This window comes from Pteronotus mesoamericanus, unplaced genomic scaffold, assembly GCF_021234165.1.
Source record: "Pteronotus mesoamericanus isolate MK-2021 breed Mesoamerican mustached bat unplaced genomic scaffold, CSHL_Meso_final contig_25, whole genome shotgun sequence".
Classification (NCBI taxonomy): Eukaryota; Metazoa; Chordata; class Mammalia; order Chiroptera; family Mormoopidae; genus Pteronotus; species Pteronotus mesoamericanus.
The window spans coordinates 16,433,966-16,458,872 of record NW_026555105.1 but is presented as its reverse complement, the minus strand read 5'-3'; the positions used below and the strand labels follow the sequence as shown (position 1 = coordinate 16,458,872).

At 38.5% G+C, this 24,907-nt stretch overlaps 1 protein-coding gene across 1 annotated transcript in view; it reads right to left on the bottom strand.

The window, feature by feature from the left end:
- Positions 1 to 24,024, bottom strand: part of SAMHD1 (SAM and HD domain containing deoxynucleoside triphosphate triphosphohydrolase 1) — a 48,130-nt gene extending 24,106 nt beyond the window's left edge. The window contains exons 1-6 of the mRNA XM_054573787.1: positions 23,785 to 24,024; positions 17,764 to 17,830; positions 15,000 to 15,072; positions 7,763 to 7,923; positions 5,938 to 6,053; positions 4,383 to 4,453 (exon numbers count right to left, since the gene is read on the bottom strand). Of these exons, the coding sequence (XP_054429762.1) occupies positions 4,383 to 4,453; positions 5,938 to 6,053; positions 7,763 to 7,923; positions 15,000 to 15,072; positions 17,764 to 17,830; positions 23,785 to 23,992 (696 nt within the window). The 5' untranslated portion in view covers positions 23,993 to 24,024. The remainder of the gene's footprint in view (positions 1 to 4,382; positions 4,454 to 5,937; positions 6,054 to 7,762; positions 7,924 to 14,999; positions 15,073 to 17,763; positions 17,831 to 23,784) is intronic.
- Between the last annotated feature and the right edge of the window lie 883 nt (positions 24,025 to 24,907).

The following is a 24,907-nucleotide window of genomic DNA, read 5'->3' as shown; positions in this document are numbered from 1 at the left end:
TATTACTCAGTCATAAAAAAGAATGAAATCTTGCCACTTGTAATGACATGGATGGACCTTGAGAGTATTACGTTAAGTGAAATAAGTCAGAGAAAGACAAATACTGTATGATTTCATTTACATGTGCACTCTAAAAAACAAAACACAACCAGATTCACAGATAGATTAGCCACGTATTTGCCAAAGGAGAAGAGGGGTGAGGTGGGTGGGTGAAACAGGTAGAGGGAGATCAAGAGTACAGACTCTCAGTTATAAAAATAAGTATGTCATGGGATGTAATGTACAGCATGGGGAATATAGTCAATAGTGTTGTATTAACTTTGTATGATGACAAATGGTAATTATATTTATTGGGATGATCACTTCATAGTCCATGGGTTGGCCAAGAGTTCATTTGTTTTTTTGTGTAAGATGGCTCTGCAAGTGCTGAGTGCTGTGACTGATCTAATGTGTCAAAAGTGGTTAGTAAAGTTTTGTTCCGGAGATGTCTCGTTGAATGATGCTCCTTAGCCAGACAGACAAGTTGAAATTGACAGCAATCAAACTAAGACATTGTTAACAATCAATGTTATACCACACAGGAGATAGCGGACATACCCAAAATATCCAAATCAATAAAATTACTGGTGAAAAAGAAAAATGGGTCTTTTATTTTATGGAAAAAACTAAACAGATTTTTTTGGCCAACCCAATATATAAACACCAAATTATTATGTTGTACACATGAAGCTAATATAATATTGTATGCAAATTATACTTCAACTTAAAAAGGGAGCAAAACTGGCTGGTGTGGCTGAGTGGACTGAGTGCGGACCTGCAAACCAACAAGTCACCAGTTCAATTCCCAGTCAGGGTACAAGCCTGGGCTGCGGGCCAGGTCCCCAGCTGGGGACATTCAAGAGGCAACTGCTTGATGTTTCTCTCCCTGTCCTTCTCCCTCCCTTCCCCCTCTCTGAAAATAAATAAAGTCTAAAAAATAAAAATAAAAAAAATAAAAAGGGGGCAAAAAAGAGAAAAGGGCCAGAGATACTCAATGAAAGAATAAGGTATGAAAAATTGTCCTAACTATCAAGACTTACTATAAAGTAATAATAATTAAGACAGTATGGAATAGAACAGTAAGTATCCAGAAAGACTCATCATATATAAAGTTAATAAATGTTGGGGTTGGTATTATAGATCGGGGGAAAGGATGACCTATTCATTATCAATTATTCACAGTAAAAAAAAAATTAGGTTCCTGCCACATATACACAAAAATAAATTCCACATGAGTTAATAAGGTAAATGTGAAAGGCAAAATATTTAAATAAAAAGCCCTGGCTGGTGTTGCTCAGTGAGTTGAGTGCCAGACTGCAAATCAAAATGTCGCTTGTTCAATTCCCAGTTAGGGCACAAGCCTGGGTTGGGGGCATGCGGGAGGCAATTGATCACTGTTTCTCTCACACATCAATTTTTCTCTCCCTCTCTTTCTCCCTCCCTTCCCATCTCTAGAAATGAAAAAATACAATATTTAAAGACAAAGGCCATTGGGAATGGCTAAGTAGACCCTATTTAGATCAGCATTGCTGGAAAAAACTATAAACTTTGTGTCAGACAGGACAGGTAGTAAACAAAGGCGGGAAGGAGGAGGGAGACTTGTCTCAGCAGTCCTGAGCCTGGCCCGATAGGATTGCTGGGTTTTCCAAACATCACAAGCAAGGACAATGCAGGAAGAGAGGAGTCCTTGAGACTCTGTGTTGGGAAAGGCAGCCTCTGTAGCAGATTTCACTATGACAAAGAGAGCCTTTGTAGCTGTACATTATTCCCAAGGTTTAGAAAGAGAAGGAAGGTTATCTAGAGGCTGGCTAAAGTATATAACCACTGAATGCCAAAAGCTGGCACACTCAGATTAGCTGAGTGCCCACTTGTAGCTTCAGTTCAAGTGTATAGAAAAAAATGGACTAAAAACTTGTAAACTTTATTTCTCCTATACATGGCGCATTCAGACTAGCTGGGTGCCTGCTTGCAGCTTCGTGCTCATGTGTTTCATAAATAAAGTTGCTGTCTTATTTCCACTATATGTGTTGTCTGTTGCTTGAATTTGTCTCTTGCAAATGAGACAAGAACCCAGGAACAAGCTTGGCACAGGGTGCGGAGGCCCTGACATGGGTCTCTTTCCGGAAACATTTGGCCAATTCACTGAAGATACTGGACAGCAACCAAAGGCACACAGATGTTAGAGGAAGTCAACACTTGGAAGGGAAAGTCATTGGGCAATATTCCAGTTCTTCTATGGCTTTTAGCCTGAGAACAGACCCCAAGGCAGGAACACTGGAGAGACACTAGCCATCTTACTGGACTGAAGAGCCAGAGTACTTCATCAAGTTTTTAAATTTGTCAATGCACACCATTAGAAAAATGATTTGGCAAGTCAGAGACTGGAGAAAAAATATTCATTATATATCTTATAAGAATTCCTCAAATCAATGATAAAAAGGCAATCAATTTTTAAAAATGGGTGAAACATTGAAAGAACTCTACACAAAAGAAGATATATCAGTGATGAAGTACAAAGTACAGGAATGCTACTCATCATACATCAGAGAATGCAAATTGAATCACAAGGTACCATTTCATACTCATTAGAAAAGCTAAAACAACAAATGTTGGTGAGGATGTGAAACAGGAACTCACATTGCTGGTGGAGGGTAAAAATTGTGCAATCACTGGAAAGCTCAGGTAGTTTCTTTTTCTTTCTTTTTTAAAAAGATTTTATTTATTCATTTTCAGAGACAGGAGACGGGAGGGAGAAAGAAAGGGAGGAAAACATCAATGTGTGGTTGTTTCTTGCAGACCCCCGACTGGGGACCTGGTCCGCAACCCAGGCATGTGCCCTGCCTGGGACTCAAACCAGCAACCTTTTGGTTCTCAGGCCAGCACCTAATCCAGGGCTCGAGTAATTTCTTGTAAAGTTAAATATATATCTACTTTATGACCCAGCAACTCTACTCTTAGGATATTTACCTAAAAGAAATAAAAACACTTCCCACAAAAAGAGTGTACAGTAAGCATAGCAAATTTATTCCTAATAGCCCAAAATTGAAAACAATCCAAACCACTATGCTGTATACCTGAAACTAACACAAAATAATAGTAAATGCAAACTGTAATTGAAAAATAAAATTTAAGTTCTTCTTAAGAAAAAAGAAAATGAAAACAACACAAATTCCATCAAAAGGAGAAAGAATAAAAAATTATGACCTATTCATACCACAGAATAATACCTCAGTGATAAAAAGGGATCAATTAATGATACATACAATGAGAACATATTTCAAAAATCACTGAATGAAGCAAGACACAAAAGTACCTACTATATGATTATACTTTTATCAAATCTAAAAACAGGCAAAACTAATCTATGCTTATAAAAATCAGAAGGTGATGGTGTGGGAGGGAGTAGAAATTGACTCAAAAGGGGCACAAAGGAATTTTCCAGGAAGACGGAGACATTCTTATCCTCACTTGAGCAGCAGTTGCATACATTTGTATAAACTCACTGAACTATACACTTAAAATCTGTACGATTTATTATATGTGAGTTATACCTTTTAAAAAAAGAGAGAGAGAGAGAGAGAAAATAATGGTCGACACGTAAGAAGCATTCAATACATGTTAATATCCTTTTCTACTCCAGGATCCAGAGACAGTGTGGCCAAAAATGAACTCAACCTAACTTTACTGTCGAAACTAAGTTTACTTCTCAAAAACTGATTCCAAAAATATGGGTCAACTACCCGCAAATCCCTAATTATAAAATGGTTTTATACGTTTAATATACAGGATGGGCAAAAGTAGTTTTAGAGTTGTAAGTGAAACAGAATTCTTGAACTATTATTTATTGATTATTGTATCATTTTCCATACGAACAACTGTAATCTTACTTTTGCCCCAATTTGCATATGATCAAACTTGGCATGATTACTGCCAAGTTATCTTCATGGCTATACAAAATGAGTCAAAACCAGAGCTGACCTTTTACTTTTTATTTTACAGTAGCATGGTAGAGTAGAAAGAGCATTAAATTAGTACCTGGGGAACCGGTTTTCTAGTACTGGCTCTACCATTTAACAGCTTTGTGATTTTTGGTGCATCCAAACACCCCTGTGCATTTCAAGTTCCTTTATACTTGTAGAAATGGAGATAATGACTCCTTCCTTACAGACTGGTGAGAATCAAATAAAAACACACAGGAAAACATACATACATACATACATATATATAGATACATTGCTATATATGAAAGCACCCTGAAAACTATAATGGGGAAGTATACTATAATAGCAGTGGCTGCTTCTTCAATAATCTTTATTTTATTGACTATCGAATATATGACATACCTTCCATTTCACATCTTGGCGAGCAAGTGGAATAAATCTTCCATCAAACATATGAGAAAATGGTCCATGACCTTAAAAACACAAGCGACCATAGAAGAAGAAAAGTGTAAAAACTGAGTCAATTTTTAAAAATCTTTTTAGTTTTAACTTGAATTTCAACAGAAATCAATAATCTATAAATACATCACAAAAAGAGACAAATCCTGCCTTCTTGTTTTCTAAAAACAAGAGAACAGGAAGCAGAACCATATGTGAAAGTTAGCTCTTCATAGAGGGGTCTCTGAGTCATGCAGAATTAACATAACTCTGGTGAGAGGACAGTTTTGTGTAATGTAAAGGAATGTAATGGCAAAAACTTGCAGCATCTTCAGGTTGAATATCTGTATTAAAACAGTAGTTTTAAGACAATTCACGGGGATAAAGGAATAACATATTAGAACTTTATTACTTTCATCCTTCAAAACAATCTATTTTTCTGTATATTTTACAATGCACATAATAGATTTAGAAAATTACACATATATTGGGGCTGTTTTGGGGGTTTTTACTGATAATGTGAACCATCAAAAGTGGAAATCTAAAGTTTATCTTATTCATAATTGATTTTTACGTTTCACAACATTTAATAATATGAAATTTGGTTGAGGTAAAATTCTGGAATTATCAGAATTACTGTAGAAGTGAATTACTTGGCTGCAGAGAAAGCCCAGCTGGACCAGCCCTGCGTCTTTTTGCATTTTGCACTCTGTACATAAAGCTCATTACTTTAGTACTTGGACTCCTAGGGACTGGCAAAGGTTTCCCAATGATTCCCTCTCAAAATACCAGGCTAAATTTATCTGTTAAATTTATCATCTGGGGGAGTATTAGTCCTACTGCTGTCTCCAAGAGGACGAGCTGAAGAGAGTGCCCTACCCCTTTAAGTATCTGGCTATTGAAGGGTAGACCCTTCCCTTTTCCTGACCTGAGGGCGCACAAAGATTCTCAGGGTCTTCCAGAAAGTAGGATTTAACTCCCGTGGTAAAAGAATACTGTCTCTTTTCTCTTTCCTGGTCAAAGGAAAAGCATTAATATTCTCTTACTTTGATTTAAGTGGCTCAAGACCTCAGACGGGTCAGGGAAGTGGAGAAGTTTGAATCTGTTGTTAATCTGTTAGGGCAGAGTATGTAGTCTAGGTATGAGAAAATAGACCTGATGGGGCAACTAGAGGAAAAATGGCAATTTTATTCAACAAGAATGATAAAAGAAAAACTGAATTCACATCATCCTAAACAGAGTGGTCTAAAAACCTCACTGTGAGAAAGTCCTTTCATATAACTTGTAGCAATGATGTTTAACATGGGAAATTCACTGAAAAGCCACAAAAAAAAAAAAAAAAGAGCAATGCTGTGGTCTTAAGGATCGTTCTTGGAAGATGTAATGGCACATTTGTATTAATGTTAATTGAAAAACTAAAACACAACTTTCATATTTCTCTTGGTTAGTCAGATTTTTTAATTTCAAAGAGAGGTAAACATGGTTTTTCATTAACAGCTTTGGCTCCTGCACAGCTTACCGAGATCATGACAAAGGCCAGCAATCTGAACACAGAGTATATCTCGATCAGTTATATGCAGCTCTGGTTGTTTTTCTTTCAGTGCTCGAACAAGACATCCTGCTAGATATCCTACACTGCAGAAGAAATAAAACAAAAAATCACTCTTTTTTCCCGAAGATATGAGTGATATTTCTCGGTTCTCAAGAACTTTAATGTTTCTCAAATGCTGTGATATATCTCTAGGGCAACTTTACAGAATAGTGTGTTTGGAACTTGGCAGAAATGCACAAACAGGATCCCAAAGGCAGGACTTCTTGGCTCAGCGTCATTCATCATTAGGGAAATGCAAAACCAAACTACAGTGAGATACCACCTCATATCCATTAGGGTGGCTATTATCCAAAAACGAAACAAAAATCTAAAGTACCCAAAATAATTAATAAATGTTGGCCTGGATGTGAAGAAATTAGAACCCTTGTACACTGTTTATGGAAATGTATAATGATGTAGCCACTTGGAAAACAGTATGGTGGTTCCTCCAAAAATTAAAAGTAGAATTACCATATGATTCAGCAATTCCAATTCTAGGTATATACCTAAAACAATTGAAAACAGGGCCTTTAAGATATATTTGCACACCTGTGTTCATAGCAGTACTATTTACAATAGCCAAAGAGGTGGAAACACCTCAGTGTCCACCGATGAATAGGGATACACAAAACGTGACACATGCATACGTTTGAATATAAGTTAATCTTAAAAAGTATGAAAATTCTGACATATGCTCCAACATGGAGGAACCCTGAAATTGCATAAAGTGAAATAGCCAGTCACCAAAAGGGGCTGGGGAGAAGGGGGTAATGGAGAATTGTTATTTGAGTGTTACTGAGTTTTAGCTATGCAAGATGAAAAAGTTCTGGAGTTTGGTTGTACAAGAATGTGGGTATATTTAACACTACTGAACTGTGTACTTAAAAATGGTTAAGATGGTAAGTTTTATAGTCTATGCATTTACCACAATTTAAAAAAATAAGGACTTCTGTTTTGTAATGTTTGCAACATAGATTAAAGATAAGATGCCTAACAAATGTTAAATGCACTTTTAGCACTTCCCTCTGAAGGCAATTTCTGAATGAACACAGTATCTTTGAGGATAGCAACCCTTTTTATCTTGTTAGTTTGGTAGGGCCTAGTAAGTTTTCGATAAATATTTGTTGATGAATGAACGAATACTTGAGTATATACATGTGTTCCGGATAATTTAAAATGTTTCAAAATAAATAAACAAAAAACCAAAGTAATACTGTTAGTACTTCACGACTATCTGGAAACTTGTCCAGTTCTTCCCTGCTTACGTCCTCCTGGCTCTACATTTTTATAATGGAAAAGCAGACCAAAGTCTCAACTTAGTTGTACATAGTAAAAGTGTTACTTCTCTGAGCTTGTGAATGCTTTTCTGATTTACACATTTCCTCGTTTCAAAAGACAATCTGCACACGACTAAATAGAGACTACAGGAAAATGAAATAATCAAATTTACAAAGTCAATTATACCAGTAGCTAGCGCTATTAGCTTTTAAATAATATTTAAACACACATATTTCAACCAAATGACCTCTCAGTTGGCACTTTCATTATCTTTCTAGGAAGGGGGCTTATAAGAACATAAATAAATAAATAAATAAATAAATAAATAAAACACAGCAAGGCAAATGAAAGTCTCAACTTTTTTATCAACAAAATAAGGATATTATCACCATTCTCTGAAAGATGAGACAATCATTCCATGAGACAGAGAAGGTGCTTAATAACTTTATGTCCCCCACCCCAATCCCTTTCTTACCCTAGACTGTGCTCAAACCGATTGTGTGAAGCTCCTGGAAAAACATAGTAAGTGCCTCCCAACTGTTTAATATACCGAAGCCGCTGAAATTGAGGAGTATCGATGATCCGGATAAGGAGAGGGTGAAGTTCAAAATGGCCATGGATAGGATCATTAATTACCTAGAAAATTATGTTTAAACTAATATAAGTAACAGTACATAACTTATTATGCAGCCATGTCTACTTATAGTGCAAAGTCAAAGCTGTTTCATTGTTCTCAAGACTAATACTAAGGGAAATGACAAAATATTATTAATATCATTACCTTATTTTGATATTACTACCAGATAGCTCAAATATATTGGTCTGGATATATTTTACTTTTTCCAAATGGATTCTAATAACAAAAAGATAAGGATTTCAATCTTTTTATTATTATTTATCCTCACTGAAGAACATGTTTTCATTGTCTTTTTTTTTTTTTTTGAGAGAGAGAGAAAGAGATGAAGAGAAAGAGAGAAACATCTAAGTGAGAGAGAAACATCAACTGGTTGCCTTTCATGTGTAAGCTGACTGGGGATCCTATGCCCTGGACTGGGGATTGAATTTGCAATCCAGGTATATGCTGTTTGGGAATCAAATCTGCAACCTTTTGATTATGGGCTGATGCTCCAACCAACTGAGCCACACCAGCCAAGGCTTTGTACATTATTTAATTAGCATTTAATATGTCAGTCTTGTATTCAAGTTAAACATACCAATTTAATACACTCGCTCAGATCATATAAGTCATATTGCTACTGGCACTGTGTCCTTAATTTTTCCTGAGTATATACCTGTATCATGCCTGTCACTAAAATCCTAAGATAGGAAGGAAGGAAGGGGAGGGGAGGGGAGGGGAGGGGAAGGGAGAAGGGAGGGGAAGGGAGGAGAGGGGGAAGCAAGGGAGGGGAGGGGGGAAGGGGGGAGGGGAAAGGGGAGGGGGAGGGGAGGGGCGGGGTGGGAGGGAGGGAAAAGAAAGAAACTTTCTGAGTGTATAGATAAGATACCATATGCAGGGACAGAAAAATTTTATAGTACTGGTCCCTGCTTGAGCAGGATGGCTGCGGCCACATGGGGGATGGGTCAGCGCTGGGATCCCACGGTCTGCTCTCTCAGTTCTTTCCCACGGGCCTCCTTCCCGTCTCTCCTCAGGTGTCTCTAGCCCACTCTGCCCCTACCTTTGCCAGAGATCAGGATTACTAACTCTGAGGACACTCATGCAGCCCTATGAAGAGATCCATGTGTTGAGGCTGCTGTTTCTACCCATGCCCATTAAGGACAGAGGCTTTGTTCTGGCAGCCATGTTGGAGGTGGACACTTCACTTGGGGGCCCAAGTTAAAGCCTCAGAGACCTGCAGCCCTGCCCACGTGACTGCAGTCTCATGAGAGACCTGGAGCCAGAACCACCTGGCTAAACGGCTGTAGAATTCCCCACCTTCAGAAACTGTGTGATTAACACATGTTTTAAGCAGCAAAGTTTTGGTTTAATTTGTCACACAGAAACAGATAATAAGTACACTGTATAATTATGAATAAAAAAATTTTATAGTACTTATATGTCACTCAGAAATACATGTAGTAAAAAATAAATTTCACAATTACACACTACTCTAAGTTTAAACAAGAGCTTTAAATATGGGTGAAGATTTAATGCCTCTATGTTTCTTTAAAGATATATCTCTCTTACCTGTTCATAAACTACCTTTTAAAGAGAAAGCTACCGAATAAAAAAAGAGCCTGGTAAATGATCTAATTCATGATTTTCAAACTGCTTCAAATTGAAGTTGCTTAAAATTGTATGGCATTCTTGTTCCAGCCGGTGTGGCGCAGCTGGTTGGGCACCCTCCCACAAACCAGAACGGTCACTAACTCAATTCTGGTCAGGGTGCATGCCTGGGTCGTAGGTTTGGGCTCAGGTTGGGGTGTTTATGGAGGGCAACCGGTTGATACTGCTTCTCTTCCTCTTTTTCTCCCTCCCTTTCCCTCTCTCTAAAAAAAAAAATAATAATAATAATAAAATAATTTTTTAAAGTATGGAATTCTGGGAGGCAAAAGACCTTGTCTGTCTTGTTCACTGTTATGGTCTCAGAACCCATCATTCTGTGTGCCTAACTACTGCTGAATGTGATTGCAAAGTAATTTATGCTTTATAGTATATGTCCACACAAAGAAATATATAAAATATGAATCATAGAAGCTCCATGTTGTAAAGCTTAAAGGGATTATATGGTCCAACATTTGAACATGTTGGTGATGAGTTTAAAAATAGATCAATTCAAGTTGGTACCAAAAGCCTGGGTCAAGTAATGACTAGAATTTACAACTTTGTTAAACAATATGTATATACATTAATAAAGATTAGATTTATGGTTGATGTTTGGTAAGCATGAATTTTTTTCACCCTGCTCTATAAAACCACTTTATAATTATTATAAAAGGTTAAATTTTAGTCACCTCTAATAATACACCAAGAATGATGTCAAAATATCTCGGAGTAGAAAGACCCATGAGTGTTATAATTCAACCCTGTGAATGTCCTTACAGATAAGTTTCAAAATTTTTAAATACCTGAAAATCATAAAGAGCAGGTCATCGAATAACATTATTATGACCAACATCACTTCCTTATAGTGTTGATTAAAAAATAAATTAATTAAATAAAACGATTCCTGGCCAGGGTCTCGGTCTGCGTAGAGCTTGTATGGTCTCCCCATGCCTGCATGGGTTTTCTCCGAGGGCTCCAGTTTCCTCCCACACCCCAGCGATATGCATGTGAACTTCACTGGCAAGCCTACATGTCTGAATGAGCATGGATGTGCGTGTGAGCATGCCCTGTGATGGAAGGGCAACTGTCCAGGGCTGGTTCCCATCTTGTGCCCTGAGATTCCAGGACACTCTCAGTCCTAACCTGAAATAAACATGTTGGAAAAATCATTCTCTTACTTGTTTTTATTAATCTTTCTTAAAGGTATGTATAGCTCACATTTATTTCAATGTTTAATATTAGAAGTATTTTGGGTCCTTTTCTAGAAGTTTGGTGATGTTTTTGTGATGAGAAATATGCCGAATGAACTTAACTCTTGTTCATATCAATTAGCCTTTGGTGAAACTGGTTTCATTGTGTATCATTTTGCTTATAGTGTCCAAGAAACTACTGATGACTTACTATACTGGTCTATTACTTCCCCCTTATATAAGATCAATGTACCATCACAAACAAATGAGAATCTATTTAATTGTTAAAAATTATTTTAAAAATTTACAATCTACATTTAATCCATTTAAAAGTCTAAAAATCTTCAGTGTCAATTTTTCCAGTATTATCATTGGGGTTTCTTTTGCTGGGTATAATAATTGTTTTTAAACCATTTAGTGAGAGTGTTGTCCCAATACACCAAGATTGCAGGTTCCATCCCCGGTCAGGGGACATACAAGAAACAACCTGTGAAAGCACAATAAGTAGAACGACAAATCAATGTTTCTCTCTCTCTCTCCCTTCCTCAACCTTCCTCTCTCTCACAAAAAAAGAAATCAATAAAAAACCATTTATTGCACCCTATGTATGCTAAAACAAAATAAATTTAAGCAACTTTATGAAAAAATAATATAATTAATATCATGATATACACATTCTTTTCATGTCAAAATGCATTCTGAGCACTTTCTCATGTTTTTAATAAATCTTAATAATTATCATTTTAATGGTTCTATTTCATTGAAGAACCAACATTTTTAAACCATTCTCCTAATGTTGGGAATAACTTGTGGGAAATTCTAGTTATATTACCGCATGTGCTCTTCCACTCTTAATATGTGTATGTGATATTAAAGTGTTTTGATCATTATTTACAAATTGTTATTTTGTTCTCCCAGTATTATTTGATTTATTTATTTTTTAAAGAGGGGAAGGGAGGGAGAAAGAGAGGGAGAGAAACATCAATATGTGGTCGCCTCTCGAGCATCCCCTACTGGGGACCTGGCCTGCAACACAGGCATGTGTCCTGACTGGGAATCAAACCGGAGATCCTTTGGATTGCAGGCTGGCACTCAATCCACTGAGCCACATCAGCCAGGGCTCCCAGTATTATTTAATATAAATTGCTCCTTTATATAGTTACATGGTCCGCTTACTTGTCACTTTTAAAGGCTATATGATATTCTACTGTGGTATTAGTGATGCAAAATGAAACAATCCTATTGTCTATTAAATATTCTGTACATGCCAAGCACTGAGGATAAGAGATGGGAAAGGCATCATTCCTGCCCTCCTGGAAAGATAATAGAATCTATGTCCAGAGTAGAGGAGAAAAAGGATGGGGAGAAAGAAACAAAAGAAGGAGTGGTCAGTTTTACCCAGAAGAAAGAGGAGAGGGAACCATCAGAAAAAGATTCAGAGGTGGTGATCCTATAACAACGCATAATTAGTAAGAGAAAATGCTTAAAGCAGGCATTTCATTTTAAGATTCATTAACATATTTGACAAATTAGCACCCATTACATTGAGCACTATTTCCTCCTCACTGTTACACAATTCCTGGCTTCACAGGCCAACCGAACTAAATTTATCATGAAGAAAACAGAGTCAAGAAAAAAGGTTGTAACCTTGGGTTAGGCAATTGTTTCTCAGACATGACACCAAAAGAACAAGAGGTGAAAGGAAACATAGATAAACTGAACTACAACAAAATTAAAAATTTTTGTACTCTAGAAAATACCAATAAGAAAGTAAAGAAAGACAATCCAGAGGATGAGAAAAAATTTGCATATCATATCTATGATAAGAGACTTGTATCCACCTCTTGATAAGAGACTTGAATATATAAAGAACTCATAATTTAAATTAGATTATAGTGATGACTAAACAACCGTGTGAACCTTCTAAAAAACAGTGATACTTGTTTTTTAACTCACAAAACTTGTATTCTTTGAGTGAGTTGTAAGGTATGTGAATTACATCTTACTAAAACTGTTTTTAAAAAAGGAATAAAAGGTGGATGCCAGATTAGGGTAGAAATCAATTCTTTCTTTTTATTAAAGGCATTAGTCTTTAAAAAATTTTTTAATTTATTGATTTTAGAGAGTGAGAAGAAGTAGGGGAGAGAGACAGAGAAACACTGACTTGTTGTTCCACTTATTTATGCGTTCATTGGTTGGTTCCCCTGTGTGCCCTGACGAGATCAAATGCACACCCTTGGTGCGTTGGGATGATGCTCTAACCAACTGAGCTACCTGGCAGGGATAGGGTAGGAATCAATTTTTTCTTCAACCGTACTGGTAACGAAGCTTAAGATCGTATAAGGTATCAATTTTATTACTATATAATGACTCACTGACTCAAGTACATAGTAGCTTTAAAATCTATTTTCAACAACTGTACTTTGTAAGTGAAATTAAGCAATTTTTTTGTTTTTGATTAAAACTTAAAAAAAGAGAATGAAAGTGGGCAAATGAAACCATTGACTGCCTTGAATATTCCTTCAAAAACAGTGTTGCAAATTCTAAATGTGAAACTGTCATTTCAGAGATCATCTGAGATGATCTTACCTAAAGAAGGAAACTCATTTATGCCCTATTAATAGGAAGAGGATGCCCTATGCTGCTGCTAATGAGGAAGGACAGAAGAGAATACAGGACAACAACCTTCTTCCAGCTGCAGGACAGAATATTTAGGTATCATTGTGATAGGTAATCGCTCCACTTCTTCAGGAAAAAAATGAAGTATTTTAATATTAGGCCAGTTTTTCAGAAAGGGCTGGGATTTGATTATTCTTTACGTAAAGCATTTGCTGTAAGAACCACAATTTTGTCTAAAAGAATAAAATATTGTAAGACTAAACCGAACACCTTTGTTAAATATTTTCAAACATAATTTTTAAAGGAAAATCAACAGGTTAAATTGTAAAAGTAAACTGAAATATATACTCTGATTGAGACTCTACTCTTTCTTCCAGGTCTGAAACTAAGTATTCTTAACCTGTTTATGTCAAAAGGCTGAACAATAGGTACATTCCCTGTCACCAGTTAATCAAGAATTAATTACCATAGGTAAAGAATAATTTCCATAATTCTTTAATTATGGTAATAGAATCACCCTGAGGAGCTTGTGAAAAAAATGCACATTCCTGGGTTTCTACTGTAAATTATCAGACTCAGAATTTCTGGGATGAGGGTTGTGGGCTTGTTAAAATCATTCTGGGGACACTAAGTCTGAAAAACAAGGCTTTTGATGTCTGGAAGGGGCTGGGGAATGAGAAATAAACAGTTATTGATAGATTAAACTTTAGAAATATATCTACCATTTGAACTAATATTTGACAAAACAATTATACCAAAGCTGACAAGAAAACGTTATTTATTTATTTATTTATTTACTTACTTATTTATTAAAAAAAACAAAACCCCTAGTGTTATGTTTTTTTAAGATTCTATTTATTTTTAGAGAGGGGAAGGGACGGCAAAAGAGAAACATCAATGTGTGGAAGCATTCCGTGCACTCTCTGCTGGGGACCTGGCCTGCAACCCAGGCATGTGCCCTACACTGGGAATCAAACCAGCGACCCTTTGGTTCACAGGCCAGTGCTCAATCCACTGAGCTGCACCAGCCAGGGTCTTAACATAACTTTAAAGTTATTCTCTATGGCTGAAGGTGGTAACTTGGGCTATTTATGTCAATGTGAATGATTCTCAAAAGTATAATGTTAAAGTTTAGAAAGTTACTGTGAAATATGATTTATATAAAATTTTAAAAACATCTAAAACAATACTTTACATTGTTTATGGCTATCCACAAATATGTAGTAAAAGTACAAAATATTCATAAAAATTATTAAACACCAATTCAGGATGGTGATTACTTTTGAGGAAGAAAGGATGGAAATAGAATTCAAGAGGGGAACAAAGGAGGTCTTTCATTGATTTTAATACTTTGTTCTAAAAACAATAAATTTGAAGCAAATTGGGCAAAATGTTAAGATTTGATGGGCTGAGTATTGGTGTAATTATGCTTTCCTGTGTGCTTAAAATATTTGTTTTTCTTTGATTTAAATATTCTGTGCTTATTTTAGAATACGCAGAAAATTCAGAGAAGTTTTGCAAAATCCACTATTCACAATGAAAAGCAGATTTCCTTCTACTCTTTTAAAAATGAATTCTAGATAATTGGGTTATTTCACTTTATATTCAAAACACATGATAATAAACTAGATTCTTCTTACCTTCACTGTATCGACATAAGGTTGACGCAGACGTTTAATACAATTAAACAGCTCCTTGCTCTCCGACAGGGAACTATAATTATAACAGGATAAGCAAATCTATCATTATTTGCTTAATAATAATTGATAGAGTATATAATAGTATGTAATCAACTCTAACTTATTTATGCTAATAGAAAGAGAAGTCAGATAGAAAGGAATGATTAATAATTCAAATTTACTCCTCCTAGGAACTCTTTCCTTTGTTTGAGACATGAAGCTCTCCCTCTAGACTTATGCCCTTGATCCTCTTTCTTGATAAACTCAGACCTCAACATCTCCATATTCTCTACTGAGTGCTCAATTTATACTTATTTTAATCTAACATACACCCTCACAATCCTGAATTTTCAAGACTCATATAAGTGAAAACTCAAGATAGCACTCTTTTAAGTAGAGCATAGTGATAATGGAAAAGGGATTTTGAATCAGAACTCGCTCACATCTGCACATGGAATCTATACATGACCTTGGACAAGTCACTTAACCTTGTTTGGTACATTGATGTTCTCATCTATAGCACAGAGACAATACCATCTACCTTACAGGGCTGGAAAGATTGAACTGTGTTCAGCACTGCTGTTACAGAAATGACTTGGTTCCTGTCCTCAAGAACTGTAGGAGAATTTTAAGTATGATGACAGATGCTACAGAAATTATCACTGATTATAAATTCATTATTTACCCCATCAGCTGACCCTACTAGGATCTTCAAAGGCAGCTCTGTCCAGGAACTTTGCCATGATGGAAAAGGCCAGTCTGCTCAGTCTAACACAGCAGCCACTAGCCATAAGTGGCTACTGAGTACTTGAAATATGGCTAGTGTAAAGGAGGAATTGACATTTTAATTTAATTTAAACATGTAATTAATGGCTGCTGTATAGGAAAACAGAGCTCTGAGGAGTCCTGCAGAATCCATCTCTGGGTTATGAGGTGGGCACAGAAGGTGTGCCACATTGTGTTCCTTTGCGAATTCTGTTGATTTTGTTCACTCATGTGTCTCAAGTTCCTGGAAGACTGCCTAATACATGGTAAGCCTCCATAAATATTTATTGAATAAATCAATAATATTTGGATCCACATAGTATATGATTCCCTTTAAAAGAAAGACTCTATTAGAACAAATTCCATTCAATTAAAATAGTAAGCAACTATTACACATAAAAAATAGGTACTACGGAGGACTTCAAGGGGGCAATGGAGGCTGAAATGTGATTACGAAAGAGGCAAGACAAAGTCCCTGAAGATTCCAATTCAAAGGATAATTATTAAAAGTCAGTTAAAAGCGATCTTTTTTTTTCACAGTCTACTTCCATTACCAATTATTAAGCAATGGTACATAAAGTATCAATATCATCCTTTGTTTTGATTTGTTTACTGTTACCACAAACAACATTTAGCTAAGTGGAATTCCAGAGAAAAAGTTCATATTTCATTATGTTGTCAATTCTCTAAAAGCAGCAATGTCTCCATTTTAAGGAATATTTAAATATTGCATCCTCAACTGATGTCTTGAAAATGGACCCACACTGATCTAGACCTAAGAACCTCCCATCATGCATAAGGATCTCTACATCTCTACATGTATAATTTATTAAGGGCTCATCATGTGCTAACCACTTGACATACATTGTCTCATTAGTATTATCCATTTCACAAGTGCAGAAACTGAAGGTTAAATAACTTGTCCTAGATAAAAAGTGCCAAACTACTTTGTGCCTCTTAATCTAATGGTAGGGATATATTCCAGTCTTAAGATAGCTTTAAGAAGACCTAGAGATCAAGATAGGGTTCTAGCCTTGAGTTTTCTTGCCAACAATTCTTTTTTTTAAATTTTGAGAGTACATTTATTAAAGCTGGGGACAATGAAACAAGGAAGAACTTAGGATAGAAGAAGCAACAGGAGCCCTGGCTGGGTAGCTCAGTTGGTTAGAGCATCATCCTAATATGTTAAGGTTATGGGTTCCATCCCCTGTCAGGGCACATACAAGAATCAACCCCAATGAATGTATAAATAAGTGGAACAACAAAGCAATACTCTCTTTCTCTCTCTCCAAATTAAAAAAAGAAAAAGCAACAGAGAGAACCTAGCCACTTAGGCAAGGCAGCTTTGCCTCCCTAGAGACCTTATAGGAAAGAAGTGAGCCAAGGCAGGGCTGCTGCTGGCTTACTGAAAAGTCAAAGAAAAGGGGGCCTTGTAGACAGGTTCAGGGTGTTTGTCCAGGAGGAGCTGCCACTGCTCGTTGCTCCCCTGGCTGCAAGTCTCCTGGGGACCCTTATAACTTAGTAGAGAAAAGTAAAGATGTGCTTATGAGAGGGAAGAAAGGCATGGATGTGCTCCCGAGAGGGAAAGCGCCTTTTGCAAACATTTTTTGCCCCCTCAGTTCATATACATTCTGATGTGCATAATTCAATTATCCTGAACTTGAGAGTAAAACGTTAGTTACTACCAACTTCATGAAGGCTTGTCAGTAAAATTTTTAAAAAAATAGGAATCATTAATAATATTAAATAGAGAATTTATACAGCAAATATAAACAAAAACAACTGTGTTAACTATCCAGCAGTGGATTGTTTTAAAACACTGCCTAAGTGGATGGTTTTAAAACACTTCCTAGATTTAAAATGTGGACAGTTAATAGCAGCAATTTTGGGCTTTGTCCCTCAAAGGTGAATAAAAAGGTCACAAGCAGGGTTGGCTACAAGTGAATTTTATCATTCTTACCTGATTCCCAACTTTACAACATCAGACTCCTCAAGGTCTAACAGTTCTGAACCATTGATTTCATTTTCTATGGCAGAAAAGGGAGAAAACAGATTAATGATTTCAGCACTTACAACATATACTTTTCAATTTCTTTCAACTGGATCCACCAAAATTTACTTAGATCAACATTTATTGACTATTACCACTACAGGCAACACACTATTTCGATTTGCCATTGGGAAAGTCTTAATTTTAATTAGAAAACTATACCAAGAGGCTTTTATGATAAATCAGGTGAAACTTTTTAAATAAGTAAATTATTTCTAAGGAATTCCAGCTATAAAACTGGACTTCTAAAATAGCTAAGGTTTGTGGTCGGTAGGGTAAGTCTGTTGTTCTTCAAGTAGTCAGGTCAAAACCACAGCCTGAGGTGTGGCCAAAGAGATGATGTAGTTCTAAAACCTCCAAGTAAAGCACACAATATTCTGTTTTGAAAGATGTATCTATGGTTTATATTTCTTTCTTTTTCTATATAATTAATTCTTGTCCTTCCTGACCTCAGGTTCTAGAACTCTGTACTATTTTCAAACAAACAAAAATCTTTCTAAAGATAATGAGATACCTTTAGATACAGAGAACAAGCTGATGGGTACCAAAATGAAGGTGGGGGATGGGTGAATTTTTGTTTTTTTATATAAAGGTCTATTCTCTGTGGCCACATTAAAAACAAAAAAGGTAACAAGAGAAAATGAGAAAGTAATTTCCATAAAGAAAAAAAGTTAAATGAAAATGACACTTTTTGCATTTTTCTATTATAAAAAAGTTATTCAATGTAAAAAATCCAAACAATACAAAAATGTTAAGTGTAAAATATCAAAACTTACAGAAATTCTCCCAATTAACACTGTTAACATTTTGGGTCATTCAAGACATTTATCTATACAATTATGTAATTTTACACAAATAAAATTATGTTGTTTATAATCTATTTTTCCCACCCTACTGACACTTTTATCAACTTTATTGGATTACCCATTTCTCCTATTATCAATCTTCAAATATTTTTCAAACTAAATTTAAAAGCCAGTATTTTAAAAATTACTATTGAGACAACGTCTTTTTCTGTTTACGGGCTGGTTGTCAACTGTCTCTTTCTGTGTTTTGCTCATTTTTCCATTTTTTCCCCCTTGCTCTTAGTTGATTTTATAACTTTAGGCATGTTCTCTAATGAGTTATTTTTTAAATTTGTTTGTTTCTTCCTTTATTGTTGAGGGGAATCCAATGGTTTTGAGAGAACACTCATTAAGGTATAGCTGGCATGAATTCTGGAGTCTAAAGACCTGACCTTAAAATCCAGCTCTGTGTTGTGGAACTGTGCACTTGAAACCTGTATAATTTTGTTAACCAGTGTCACCCCAATACATTCAACAAAAAGGAGGAAAAAATCCATCTCTGCTTTTTGTCCTAGCTATGTAACCTCCGGAAAGTTATTTAACATCTTTGGACCTCAAACACGTCATCTATATTAAAAAAAAGAAAAAAGGATTATAGCCTCTAAATTTGAGAGTTCCTGTGAGACTATTCCATAATGAGGAAAGGAACCCAGCACCTTGCGTTTAGTTTTGTTATATAAAAACAAATCTGGACTTATATAGGGAGAGACTTTAATTAGAAAGACAACTGCAATAGGGAGAACATTCTAATCTAAGAAATATTTAAGCAGCTCAAATCAAACAGAAAAAGCCCTGACTGGTGTGGCTCAGTGGGTGGGCAATTGTTCTAAAAACCACACACAGAAAGGTTTTGGGTAAGGTCTCCAACTGGGGGTGTGTGAGAGGCAACCAACAATGTTTCTGTCTGTCTCCCACTTTCTCCCTCCCTTCCCCAAATAAAATCTTCAAAAAAAAAATATCAAACAGAAAATGGTGTTTATTAAAAAAAAATAGACTAAATGAGGAACAAGCAGAGAGAAGCAGAATCTTTGGAGGGGAAGAGACTCCAATGAGGTCTGCTAGGGCAGGGTCCTGCTGTGGCCAGCTGGTTTCCAGGAGAAGCTGGTCAGGGGGCATATGCCCCTTTTTTAGTGTTTTCTCAGTTTTGGAGGCAAGCAAGAGTTCAGGCGCCTGAAGGAGAAAGAGAAATCTGACTAAAAGTTGATCAAGACAAAGCAGACAGTAATAAATAGGCAACGGTGAACACTTGATCAGTTTTTACCAATTAAAAGTGTGCAGGGTCTCCTATTAGCATAAACTGTGGACTCAAGAGAAAGATAATTTTGAAAGTTGATGAATTAATCTACAAAACACCGCTGAAACAGAGAGCCAATATAGCCAATCACATTTTGGAGACAGAAAATATAAAACTACTTCATCCCCACTTGTTGCTATTTAAAGAAAAATCCCAATCCCAGTAGTGGAAGAAAATAAAAGGGCGAAACGGGAAAAGAGAAGCACAACTTCTATACTCATTAAGTTATCTTTAAATTGAATCATTAAGTTCCTTCCACCCTAGTCCCCCAGCCTAGGGAAACAAGACCTGAGGTGATTGTAAGTTTACAGAAAATGCAAATGTCATCAACTTCCTACTGAACACCTCAGAGGTTAAAGCAAGATATGATAAGCTTCACACCCATTAGGGAAAACTGAGCTGGTAAAATCCATTGAAACTCACATCCTGCCCTGGCTTGGTGTGGTCCAGTTGTCTGGACATCATCCTGAAAAGCAAAGCGTTGCTGGTTCCATTCCTGGTGGTGGCACTTGCCTGGGTTACGGATTCAGTCCCCAGTCCCTATGTGAGGCAACCCATGGATGTTTTTCTTTCACACTGATGTTTGTCTCCCTTTCTTTCTCCCTCCCTGCCCCTCTCTAAAAATAAATAAATAAATAAAACCTAAAAAGAAAAATCAACAAACCCAAACCCAAAAACTCACAACCTGTACACCTCCCCATGCGATGTGGCCAAGGTATGGGCTGCTGGGAGTTCAGTGGTCAACCGAACACCTCAATTTCCAGATTTAGCAACAAAAATTGCTTTTGGGGAAATCTAACTTCAGGCCAAGATAGAGGCATCAGTAGATACATTTTGCCTCCCACACAACCAAAAGGACAACAAATTTAAAAACAAAAGATAACCAGAACTGCCAGAAAGTCGAACTGTATGGAAGTCCAACAACCAAGGAGCTAAAGAAGAAACATTCATCCAAACTGGTAGGAGGGGCAGAGACAGAGACGGGCAGCCAGGGTGGAGAGGACGCCGGGCAAGGTGGTTGCTGGAGGACTGAGCGGGCGAGACCACAGCTGGCAGACCTGGCAGTCCCACATTAGCATGTGGATAAACCAGAGGAACAGCTGAGGAGCGAGACAGACCAGGCAACCCAGGATTCCAGGGCAGGAAAAGAAAGCCTCAAAACCTCTGGAGGTAAAGACCTGTGGGGTTGCGGCAGCAGGAGAAACTCCCAGCCTCAAAACAGGGTGCGTTGGAGAGACCCACGGGGTCCTAGAACATACACAAGCCCACCCACCTGAGAATCAGCACGTGAAGGGCCCGATTTGCTTGTTGGTAGCAGGGGAAGGGACTAAAAGCTGGCTGAGAGTCAAGCAAGCCCCATTGTTCCTTCTTGGAGCCCTCCCCCCCACAAAACGTCACAATCCAGCAACCTGGCTTGCCCCGCCCTGACAAATACCTAAGGCTCCACCCTTTCCAACTAACAGGTGTGCTGAGACAAAGCAATATGGCCCAAATGAAAGAACAGATCAAAGCTCCAAAAACAGAACTAAGAGATGAACAGATAGCCAACCTATCAGACGCACAGTTCAAAACACTGGTAATCTGGATGCTCACAGAAATGGCTGAGTATGGTTGCAAAATGGAGGAAAAAGTGAAGACTATGCACAGTGAAATAAAGGAAAATATACAGGGAATCAACAGTAAAGGGAAGGAAACCGGGACTTAAATCAACCATTTGGAGCAGACGGAAGAGATAAACATTCAACCAAAACACAATGAAGACACAAGAATTCAAAAAAATGAGGAGAGGCTTAGGAACCTCTGGGAAAGTTTTTAAAGTTCCAGCATCCAAATCATAGGGGTGCCAGAAAGAGAAGAGGAAGAGGAAGAAATTTAAAACTTATCTGAAAAAATAATGAAGGAAAACTTCCCCAATCTGGTGAAGGAAACAGACTTCCAGGAGATCCAGGAAGCTCAGAGAGTCCCAAGGAAGTTGGACCCAAGGAAGCACACACCAAGCCACATCATAATTACATTACCCAAGAGTAAAGATAAGGAGAGAATCTTCAAAGCAGCAAGAAAAAAAGGAGACAGTTACGTACAAAGAGATGCCCATAAGACTATCAGCTGATTTCTCAAAAGAAACCTTGCAGGCAAGAAGTATTCAAAGTCATGAAAGACAAGGACCTACATCCAAGATCACTCTATCCAGCAAAGCTATCATTTAGAATGGAAGGGCAGATAAAGTGCTTTCTAGATAAGGTAAAGTTAAAGGAGTTCATCATCACCAAGCCCGTATTATATGATATATCAAAGGGACTTATCTAAGAAAAAGAAGATAAAAAACTATGAACAATAAAATGACAACAAACTCACAACTATCAACAACTGAACCTAAAAAAAAAACAAACCAAACACAAACACAAACTAAGCAAACAACCAGAACAGGAACAGAATCAGAGAAATGGAGGTCAGAGAGGCGGGGAAGGGGGAAGAATGGCGGAAAGGTACAGGGAATAAGCAGCATAAATAGTAGATACAAAATAGGCAGTGAGAGGTTAAGAATAGTATAGGAAATGGAGAAGCCAAGAACTTAAATGTATGGCCCATGGACATGAACGAAGGAGGGGGGAATGATTCGGGGAGGGGATGGTGCAGGGTAGAGGGGAATAAAGGGGAGAAAAAAATGGGACAGCTGTAATAGCATAATCAATAAAATTTTTAAAAATTAAAAAAGAAAAGAAATTGCTTTTGGAGAAGAAAACATGATCAATACCAAGCTCTGTAAGTAGTTGACAAATAAGTATTGAGTCCTAACTGGGATGGGGATTCAGAGGTTAACCCAAAAAGTTCCCTCCCCTTTAGGAAATTCCCAAATTGGTGGAATGGTGTGCAGGAAACAGAAACTTAAAATCCTCAAAACTCACTCTAATGTCGCAAGTGTTCAAGGAGCTGAGTTGGCAGAAGGAGTTTCCATTTAGGTGAATCTGAATGACAGCAATCCTCTGATCAAGGTCTGAGGGGAAAATGTTCTTATAACTAAAATAAGGGAGCCGATGGAGAACTGATGACAGCTACGGCGGGGTGGGGCGGGGGGTACAAGGGGGTGGAGGGAGTGAGCCAAAAAGAAAAAGGACTCATAGATATGGAAAACAGGGTGGTGATTGCTGGGGGGGAGGGACGTATAAGGAGACTTAATGGTAACAGAAAAAATACAATAAAGATTATATATTTTAAAAAGGGAACCAAGTCTCGCCTGTTCAGCGCTGGGGTGTCAAATTCCTTTAGAAATCCACCAGAGTTAAACCGACTACTCCACACCCAAGCTCATGACCGCCAAAGTTTGCTTCCTTCCTACGAGACCCCTACCCCTGCCGTTCCATTTCTCCTTCCACCATCACAGGGCTGTCACCCCAGGCCGCCGGCCTCCGGTCTGCCCCCTGTGGTGCCTCCCGCGGCAGGTCTCCCTTCCCCGCCCCAGGCCCCCTTCTCAGAAGGGTTCTCCGCCTCAGGTCATCCCTCCCGGGGGCCCCGCGCCTCAGGTCCGCCCTCCGTGGTGCCTCAAGCGGCAGGTCTCCCTTCCCCGGCCCCGGCCCCCTTCTCAGAAGAGCTCTCCGCCTCAGATCATTCCTCCCTGGGCGCCCGGTGCCCAGGGTCCGCCCCCTCTGGTGCCTCCCGCATCAGGTCTCCCCTGTCCGCTTCGGGTCCTCTATGAGGTCCCCTGCTCACTGCCCCGGGCCGCCCTTTCTCAGGCCTGCTGACCCCCGCCTCGGGTCGCCGTCCCTCAGATCCTCAGCCCTCTAGCCCCGCTACCTCGGATGCGGTCCAGCAGTACGGGATCGCCGAAGCCATTACGCTTTAAGAAGGAGCACACCTGCTCCGGGCTCCAGCTCTGATAGTCAAGGGGCAGTTCCGGACCCGGGGACGTCTCCACCGCTGCGGAAGGGGTGTTTCGCGGCTTTATTGGGCTGCCATCGCATCGGGGCCGCTTGGGGGGCTGCTCAGAGTCGGCTTTCTGCATGACCGCACCTAGCGCCCGGCGCAAGGAGCAGCACAGTCAAGGACCGCGGCGTGCAGCTTTCACGCAAGCGCACTGACAGCCCGATGCTGGCAGCGAGTCCTCTTGAGTTATACCAGCCTACTGGATTCTGCGCAGGCGTACTGAGAGCCCAGCCCTTTGGGAAGGACAGTGCAGCCCCTTCGGCTCCGGCCCCCTGCGCAAGCGCAAAGACCAGCCAGTGGACCTCGACTACACCGCGGCGTTTACGGGAAACAGAGCGTGCGGCGAGAAACAGAACTAAGGGTGTTACTAATAAGAGAGAGGACGAGAAAAGAGTGGCCCACAACCCGTGGAAGTCAGGCCACTGTCCGTAGCAGGAAGGGTACTTTCGTTCAAATGAATACCACAGGCTTACCGATGTTTCAGATGCCCCAAACTAAAAAGAAACCTAAAAGGCCAGGAGGCTGCCAGGATCTTCCCAGTTAAGAGCAAGAGCCTGAACTGGAAAACCCTGAAATGATTTCAAATTTGAGGTGAAAGCGTCTTCTTGGATTTCACAGGCTCTACAGTTTTGCTGGCCAGTGAGAGGGCCCTGGGGACCCTATCCATGAACTCTTAGCCTATCTTCAGGTTTCCATACAGAAGATGACTTAAAACTTCTCTCCAAAAGAATCCTCAACCCCTCCCTCCATCGCAACTCCCTGCCCAGAGGAAAGGAAGTGTCCAATATGATTACCTAAAATTTATCTTCAAAAGTCATCAGGAAAAATGTGGGGACACATGTGGGTCTCATGCAGAGGAAGAGAGGAACTGAGCAATGTCCTTGCAGCTATGAGGAAGAGGAAGGCAACAGTGAAGCACTGAGCCCTATCCCCTCTGTGTGTAATCAAATCTGTTCAGGAAAAAAAAATTATCTTCAAGGACTTATGGGGTTTG